This window comes from Diadema setosum, chromosome 22 (genome assembly GCF_964275005.1).
Source record: "Diadema setosum chromosome 22, eeDiaSeto1, whole genome shotgun sequence".
Lineage (NCBI taxonomy): Eukaryota > Metazoa > Echinodermata > Echinoidea > Diadematoida > Diadematidae > Diadema > Diadema setosum.
Window position 1 is genome coordinate 28,661,182 of NC_092706.1, and position 9,941 is coordinate 28,671,122.

General features: G+C 37.7%; 1 protein-coding gene across 1 annotated transcript in view; it reads left to right on the top strand.

Moving 5' to 3' along the window:
• Positions 1-9,307, top strand: part of LOC140245017 (mannose-1-phosphate guanyltransferase alpha-A-like) — a 28,255-nt gene extending 18,948 nt beyond the window's left edge. Inside the window, exon 11 of the mRNA XM_072324608.1 lies at positions 8,165-9,307. Coding sequence (XP_072180709.1) covers positions 8,165-8,265 — 101 coding nt within the window. The 3' untranslated portion in view covers positions 8,266-9,307. The remainder of the gene's footprint in view (positions 1-8,164) is intronic.
• Positions 9,308-9,941: the final 634 nt, after the last annotated feature.

Here is a 9,941-nt window from a genome sequence, read left to right on the forward strand (position 1 = left end):
ACCAAAAAAGGTCGGATGCTTGCCTTTGGGCCACCAAAAATAAAAGTTAGTGTGGAGCCCTGGTTATACGCACCTTGTCTTAGGGACCTATCCAATAAGTGGTGAATGTACATAATGAATCAGAGAACATGACATTGTGATGTTCACCTGCCCCGTGGAAGCTTTTCTTTTTAGGACTTGAGAAAACAGCATTTTTGTATAGCAATGGTTTCTCCAGACATACGCATCTCTTATGCTTGTGGCAATATTCGGAAGATAATATGTTTGTTTCTTGGATTTAGGGCTTTTTATGTGTCATGGCACCATCTGCTTCTCATCCTACTATTATTATTCATTCTCATTCCTTCGTAATTATTACGTATGACCCAATTCGTGATCGAGTGTGCAAGTATGTGATACACCCATACAGTTGGATTGCAAACAATTACAAAAGAAACAAACTGAAAACTCCTCCGGCATCGTAGCCAATATTTACCAGCTAGCCAATAAATGGTGTTAGTGCGTTGATAGTGTTGAAGTCATTTACGTAATCATTTAGTAATTTAAGAGATATGCGCTAAAAAAAAACTGAAAATATTAACTCTGTACAAAGTTTTGAAGAACTATATCAAAAACCCACTTCTTCTTTGCAATGGATGGTTTAACCCCCTGTTTGTGCTGAGGCACTGTGCTTTATTGCAAATCCTTTTCCGTAGCATTCAAAATTCCTCCAAACTATTTAAATTTACCCTACATGTATCTTTGTAAAGGAAACTGTGTCCACTCAACCGAGGCAATGTGCCTTGGTCCAAGGCAAAGGCCGTGATGACACAATAGGGATTTAGGGGATTAGATCATCTCTATTCACTGAGAATTACATGTTGTGTGTAGACATAATCTGTGCCTATAAAGCCCTCCAGCTTACATGTGTCAATCAGCAAATGAAGTACAGTAAGGGTTTACGCCTGTATTCAAACTTGTGGAATATCCTGTTGATATTTCATATTTTGATCAGTCACAAAATGTGTGAGCACTGTTGTGGCTGTCATGTCTATAGATAGTGTTGACTAGGTCTGAATTTTGGCTAGTATCAAATTAATCTTATGCTTTTTCTTTACTACATTTCTAAGAGAGTGCCTTTGAATTAGGAAGCAAGCAGCATTCCTGTTAAATGTCTGGAGTATGAAGCTCACATTTCTCTTGATCGGCTCCTTACTGAACCAAGCAAAATCTATTTATCACGAAAACACCACTTTCATCCATACTTATCTTCTTGTTGTGGGCCCATGGTTTGATGATGGTTAGATATGACCACTGAAATCTAATCTGGTGATTGGGTAAGACTATGGGCAGCTTGAGAACCAGATTTTAGAGGAGAATGTAAACAATACCTGCAAGCTCATTGAATGTTTGAGCAGATATCCCGACAGCTATTCTAGATACATTGTATCCACTCTATAGCATTGCTGACATTGATAGTGTAATATATACCTATGAAGTTTCTTTGTTCAAGCTATATCATAACTTACCAAGTAGGGGAAAAAAAAGAAATGAAAAAAAGAAAATATAAAGGGAATTCCACAAAAATTCATTTTTTCATGAAAATTACACATTCCATCAACTTGATACTGACATATGTTAAGGGTAGCAATTATTCCCCCTGCTTTCTGAAAGCGGTTAGTCAAGGGCTCTTTCATTAGGATTATGCAAGAAAAGTGAATTTTTATGGAATTCCCTTTATATTATTGTCCACACATTATGTCATAACCTCTAGTTACTAGTCTCCTCATCCAGTGGTTCCAACACCAAAACTTAAAGAATTCTCAACTTTTGCATCGATTGTCTGATTTTCCTCAAACTTTCACTGATGTGTTCTACTAATGTTGCTGCTTTCACTCAATCCACATTGCTCTTTGGGTTTTGGTTTCCTTTAATTGATATTTACTCATTTCTTTTTGCTGCTATTAAAAGCAACTCTCACACCACTGTAGGATGCTGGGCTGATGGTTTAGTGTGCGTCATTTTTTTTTTTTTTTTTTTTTTTTCAGATACAATTCACATTTTTGCTCTGCCCTTTTTCCCCTTCAAAGCATAGGACAAGAACTAAAATCTTGTGGTTTTCCTCCTTCGATGAAGATAACATTTTGCATTTTGCTATTCTTTCTCCATAGTGTAATTGGCTAGAGTTCTGCGCATCGTTATCTTGAGTTCAGTGTTTTTATTTCTCCAATCTCTAGAAGTATACTACTGGTATATAAAATGTCAGATAAACAAAGTTTTGTGAAGTATCGTGTCCAGTTAGTTGTGGGAGATACAATGTAGATTACTCGTCCAAACACTCCATTGTGACATGCGTCATGAAACCCATAAGTTTGTTGATTTTTAAAAAGTCATCAGATCAAGAAATTAACGCAGTCAGGGCAGTGGAGGTCAAATTTTTTATATTAGAACACATTAATGGAATTCTTTTCTTTCAGCCTATTTAGCTTGTAAAAAGTCATTAGACCAAGAAATTAGCATAGTGGAGACAGCTGAGGTCAAATTTTTGATATTAGAACACATTAATGGAATTCTTTTCTTTCAGCCTATTTAGCTTCTTTCAGCCAAGTCAGCATATTTAGCATTTTTGTCTGAGATTTCATCCAGGTTACAGCATGGCAAGGGGTCACAGATAAGGACACATTTCAATGTACAATTATACAACTGTATTATGATTGTTGTAGTGTGTTTTGATGTACAGTCAACTCCCATTGATAATGAAGTCCTTGGAACCGGCATTTTTCTTTCGTTATTTCGAAATTTCGTTATAGCTGAACAAATATACAATGAAACAACATGAAGAGGATGATGTTGCGCCCTGAATTTTTATTTTGTTGTTACCGGAATTTCGTTATAACCGTGTTCATTATAACGGGAGTGCACTGTATCACTGTATTGTATGTATCAATGCATACATATTGTAAACAAGGATAACATGTTTAGTCTATCAGAGCCAATTCAGTGTATTTGTTTGAAGAAAAAAAAATAGGTATGAATTACTATATCTGTAATGATGAGAAAGTATTGAGCAGGGATTGAGTCAAAATACATTACTATCAAAACAAAGCAAAACAAAATTGAACACGCATAGTCTTCTCTGTATTGTAGTTCTAAAACAAAACCATATTGATTATTTTAAGCATGTTGAACACAGTCATGTCAAAGTTATCTATATCTTGATTATCAGATGGGAAGGAAAAAAAATGCCTGTCGAAGATTTGTCATGTAAATTTCTTTTTTCCCCCTTTCTCTGAAACAGTGCTTCTTACAATAAAGTGTTTCTGATATCAAAGATGTTCATTGTGTGTACAGGGTGATAGGTTATGCTTTGTTCCACATTCCAATATATGCAAATTAGAGGATTTATTATTCTCACCTTCCAATTTTATTGAGAAATATATATCATGGTCATTTATCATGCTGTGAGGCTTTTCCTGAAGAGTGGTCATATTGTAGGGTTACCACTATGCTTGGCCATACGTCTATCTTGGATGATTGAAGGTTTCTCTGTGTACATGTACAGTATATTTGTCAAAGGGTTCCCAAATTTATGGGATCGCATGCACTATCTGTCTCATGAAATGTGTGACTAAGATCTCCTGACTAACCTATGACTAACCCGTGTGTAGGTGGGAACGTGGTCATCCCGCCCGAAATCGTCATCCTCAACTCCATAGTCCTGCCGCACAAAGAGCTTGGTTACAGCATCAAAAACCAGATCCTTCTCTAGGTATGATGCCTCGTCGCCCAGTGACAGTATCCTAGCAACCCTCCTCCATCCTGCCCTGACCCCCTAGGCCCTCTGGGTCCTCTGGGCTACTAAATGCACCAAAATGCAAAGTTTTGCAAGCATACATTACACCTACATCAGTCTTTGACATGAAGTTAATAAGGCTCTTACAATATCCACCTTCTGGGCCACTAAACACTCCAAAATGCAAAGTTTTGCAAGCATACATACATTTACATCAATCTTTTACTTGAAGTTACTGGTAGTAAACCTCTTGCAATATCCATCTTCATTTCTGACAAAATCTTATCTGCAGCGGGTGTATGGTATTAAAGTACATTGTAGTACAATGTATATATGTCAAATGTGGCGGGACTGTAACAGAGAGAAATGAAAGCATTTATATGTTGCCTTTGTCCTTTCATAATTGCATCTGGCATCTTCATATCTTGCTGGGCTTAAAGGGTCTATAATCTATTAAAGGGTCTATAATCTATTAAAGGGTCTATATCTCATTGGCTATTAAGCTTCATACGGCCTACACAAGTATATAAATTTAATATTGGGATACCCACCTTTTATATGTCACATGAGCTGTCATTTAACAATCATACAATTGTATTTCTAGTCCAAAAGATTTTTGTGCATCAATGCTGCAAATTTGCCGCCTTGACCATTGATGTCCTAAGCTTAGTATACAATTAACTTGTATCTGTTTGGGACCCCCACCTCCCCTGATTTATTTCCAGTGTCGCAACTGCTGTATTTCAGACTGTTTCCTGTCGTTATATGATTGCATGTATGAACAAACGAGGCGAAAGATATCAAATAAGAAAAATCTCTCTGAAGACACCAAAATACAGTAATAGACGCTGACAAGAGGACTTAATAAACCTCAGCCAGGGACCCAATTTCCCCATCTACTCTACCACCACCCCCCCCCCCCCACGCGCACACACACTCAAATGCACATGACACACACATACAGACAATTTTACGCATTTGTGTGATAATTTAAACATCACTGCAAATGTTGAAATGATGTGCCTTTTGACTGCTCTAGGAGAAGTAGAAAGATAGAGAAACACTCATGTCAAAAAGAAAAAAAAAATACAAAAGCAAAACACAAATCATTCCTACTTTTGAAACATTGCCTTAAACTCATCTGTTCAGAAATAGCAAGTCCATCAATTTGAAAAGGAATTGCCAGGATGATGTTGTGATTGATCCAGAGGGTTGGGAGAAGTTTGTGGGTGATGATTTGAAGAATGTAAGAATTGAAGCCAACCAAGGTAACCATCTTGCACAAAATAAAGACAAATCAGGGTTATTTTGCATACAACTTTCCCCACATACAGTACTTCATAAACTTTGAAACCAGTAAATGAAATCACAGGGGACTCTCTGTATATCGAATGGAAAAAAAAAATGAGTAGAATCAATCAACAGCAAGAGCCCACTCCAGATCCTACATCCCTTTTGCCAATGCATGTCTCTGTGGATGCTGTATCAAAGATTTGTTACAAGATTTGTTTTCAGTACAGTCGCTACGTTTTTGTGTGTTGATTATAGATTTTATTTCCGAGTACAGTGTATTATGATGTATCGGTATCAGTTGGTCATTGTTTTTAGATTGTTGTTTTGCATGCAAATGTTTGCTTTTTGTTTTTTGTTTCAGTTTAACTCCAGTTGTGCATTATTAAGTTTCATATCTTGTTAATTCAATGCTAGCTCTAAGGACTTTGCTTTGTACATGATAAAGAAAAGTGCAACATTGTGATTTGTGTTTTAGAGGAGAGCATATTAATATCCTTGTTCAGCAACTAATACTTTATTCTTTTTTTTAAAGCCCTAGAATAGTAACTTTATAATTGCATAGTCAGCAGTTTTCATCAAATCATAATTTTGCCAGTTTCCTTATGTCAAAGTCACAAAAGCTTTTGGTAATTTGTTTTCTTTTTGTTATTAGTAGCTTGTGTTTCATGTTTACGAAATACAGCTGTTCAAACTTTCCCTTTGTATAGAATCACAGGACATTTCATATACATTGTACTTGTAGATGTATCTCAATCTTTTTATTTGTATTATTTTGTTGTGTTGTACTTTACATGGCAAGCTTAAAATTGACAAAAATATATGGCTACTACAAAGTGAGTCGTCTTTTTTAGTGCTACCTGTGATGCACATTGGAGCAGAGAGGGGTAAAGACTTTATAGCAATGTGCTACAGGTAAAGTAGCAGCTATCATCTTTGGTACACATTTGATCAGAATCACTTCTTTCTGATGGCAAAACTTAAGCATCGTATTTACCTTATAACTGAAAAAAAAATGTTTGCATTGTGCCATGGTTTCATGTATATGACTGTCAAGTTAACATGATGTATTGCCATTATTGGAAAAAAAAAAGTATTATTGCTGCAGTATTACAGTACAGAAGCACCTTCTTAGTTTGTCTTGGCTGATCACGTCATGGGTGCAAATGTGACTTTGTGTTCCTCATCTTTCTACCATACAACTTCGCTCAAATGAATGTCAGAAGTTGGTTCTTCCTTTGCTATTTCTGTTCTTGGTGATTAGAAATCTATGTTCCTAGGGTCTAGGGCAATTACCCGCTGGACAATTACCCCAGTCCCTTCCCCTGACCCTAACCCTAATCCTAATCCTGAATTTTATCCTAACCGTAACCCAAACTTTATCCCTAAACCTAACCCTAATCTGTACTCTAAACTTATCAATAACCACTGTTTGACAGGGAGGTAATTGTCCTCCCGGGGGTAATTGCCCTGATATGATTCCTGGTCATGCTTGGGAAAGAAAATATGGCAGTGCTAATTTCTAAAGTTATCCTTAGTTTGCATTGTATGTATCTGTGTAAAGGTCATAATGTGCAGCTTTGCTATTCTCATGTTCATTTTCCCATGATTCTGAAAGAGTTTGCTTATAGTCCTTCATCTTAAAGGACAAGTTCACCTTCATTAACATAAGGATTAAGAGAATGTAGCAATATTAATAGAACACATCATTGAAAGTTTGAGGAAAATCGGACAATCCGTTCAAAAGTTATGAATTTTTGAAGTTTTTGTGCAGTCACCACTGGATGAGAAGACTACTGCAGTGCATGATGTCACATGCGTACAACAATATAAGGAAAATATAAAGAGGTTTTCACAAAATTTCATATTTTGAAAAAACTACACATTCCCTTGACTCGTTACTGACATATGTTATGGGTAATATTATTCCCATTGCCTGTAGAAAGAGGCAAGTCAAGTGCTCTTTTATTATGCGAAAAAAGTGAAAATATGTTGAATTTTCTTTACATTTTCTTTATACTGTTGTACTGTACTCATATGACATCACGAGCCTTAGTACTCTTCTTATCCAGCGGTTCCAACACAAAAATTTAAAAAATTCATAACTTTTGCATCGATTGTCCAATTTTCCTCAAACTTTCAATGATGTGTTCTACTAATGTTGCTGCATTCTCACAATCCTTATGTTTATGAAGGTGAACTTGTCCTTTAATTACTTTGTGTGTTTGTTTTTTTCTTCATTCTCGTATTAACATCACATTTTGTGGAGTGACCTTTTCACCTGTCTGTGCTTCTTGCTCATATCATGCTGGTACTACACGTAAACCACTCTAACTTTTAAAGCATGTTACATTATTGATGCCTTCTTAGACAAGATTGTGCAATGCAAATGCATGTTGCCTTGTATTGATTCATGATACTCTCAACATCACCTACATACGTATGTGGCCTTATGGATATCTTAATAATATGTTATAGGCCTATATGTTATTTTTGGTAATTTTCCACTATTTTTCTTCAGATTGTTTGGATACGTCCACACAAAACCTCCCAAACCAAGATTCTACCAGTCACATCATCTGTCAATCATTGCTACAGTAGTAAAGTATGATTAACAAAAGACATTAATAGAATGCATATTTCCCGTGACTGAGCATAACTTGTATGTTTCCATGTTTAATGATTAACAAAAGACAACATGGGGAAACATGCAAATTATCATCAGTCTATGGTAAGGTGCATTCCATCTGGTCTTGTGTTTCGATATACTAAAGGCAGTGAAATTCTGAAATGTCACTGTAATGAAGACAAGATGATGAATTTTGTATCAAAATTCCCCAATCAGGACTTGATGGATTAAGCAAAGTGATTGCTTTAGAATGGACAGAATCACATATTGACACACCTGTTATACTGTTCAAATTATGCAAGGCATCACACAATTATTTCTTTCACTCGCCAAATTGGTGTCTGGGCAGTGGTCCCATACTTGGCAGGCAAGTGCCTTCTCACAGTGCTTGCCCAAGGGTGGGTTTTAGTAGCCCAGGGCTAGTGGAGAGATGGGTCTGACTGAGGATTCCTTGTGTCTTTCTCATTCCACAGGGACCAATGTGAGTATACCGCCGGAAGTCATGGTCCTGAACGCCATTTTGCTGCCGGACAAGCAGCTTTCGTCCAGCTTCAGGAACCAGATCCTCCTGTAGGGAGGCCCTTCCTCCTGTAGGGAGGACCCAAGGAGTGGAGTCTGGGCTCATCTGGCTCATCTGGACTGACCATCATCACCGAGAGAGAGGGGGGAAAAAAAATCTTAACAGGAAGTAGGAGGAGCAATGTGTGGCAGGTACCATGGCAACAACCGTCATGCCTTTGCCTGATTGGTTGTTTCTGTTTGAGATATCTGCAATCACTGCAAATTGCAATTGTAAAGTTCTTGTGAGGTTGACGGCCAGAGTTGCCTCTTGTCTAGGGTAGTGTGTCGATGTGTGCTGTCTATACGCAGAGCTGCCAAGTCTCCCTGATTCTGCAGGAGTCTCCCTGAAAATGTCAAAATGTGTTCATGTCTGAATGAGAGAATATTAAAATCTCCCTGATTTGGGAATTATTTTCACACACTGAAATGCATGCTACACACAGATATCTCCCTGATTGCTGTGTGGAATCTCCCTGATTTGGATATAGACATGTTGGCAGACCTGTATACGCCATGTATCTGATAACTCAAGAGGAGTACAGGAAAATCCTGGTGGGATGCAATTAAAACGTAAATCTGTTGTAGGAATTTAAATGAGGGAACATAGGAAAATGCGGCTTGGGAGATTGTCATCCGCACCTGTTAAAATAATCCATGAGATGATTTCTCCGATGTTGTAAATGAACTTTATTGTCTCTGGCATTACCTTTTTCCTCATACCAAACTCATGAATACTGTACTATCATTATATAAATTACCCAATATGCATCATATAAACCCTCTTCTTTTACTCCTTTTACTCTCCCATGGTTCATTTCTGTACTTGCTGCATCCACATGGTAGACCTCAAACTACAGTGTACACAATAGAAACTAGAGTAGCACAGAAGGTCCATTTGAGAAGAAAAAACATGTTTGTTGAAGAAATTAAAAAGAAAAAAAAAAAAGGAAATTACTCACACTGAAGGAAAACGACACTGCAACTGTGTTTTGTTGCAGTATCAAAGCAGTCCCAAGCATTGCTCCTGTTACAAAGTTACGGAGTATTGAAAAAAAAGAGAAGACCCTTACGAAAAAGTCCTGTGGTACTCCTGTGGTAATTACCACAGGACGGTACCACAGGACAGTACCACAGGAAAGTACCACAGGACAGTACCACAGGACAGTACCACAGGAATTGTCCTGTGGTATTTTGGGACATACCACAGGACAGTACCACAGGAATTCCTGTGGTATTTTGGGACGTACCACAGGGCAGTACCACAGGAAAGTACCACAGGACCGGTACCACAGAACAGTACCACAGGACAGTACCACAGGAATTCCTGTGGTATTTTGGGACGTACCACAGGGCAGTACCACAGGAATTCCTGTGGTATTTTGGGACGTACCACAGGGCAGTACCACAGGACTAGTACCACAGAACAGTACCACAGGAACTGTCCTGTGGTATTTTGGGACAGTACCACAGGTCGATCATTACCACACAGCATTACCACAGGGCAGTACCACACAGCATTTTCATGGTACCACAGGAGAGTACCACACAGGATAGATCGAAAAAAAAAATCTGGGAGAGTTTTAGCCACATTTCAAGGAATATTTCTGATAGGTGAGTGATGGATTTTAGGACAAACATGGCCCTACTTAATAACCTGTCCTACTCCTAACATATAACCTCAAACGAGAG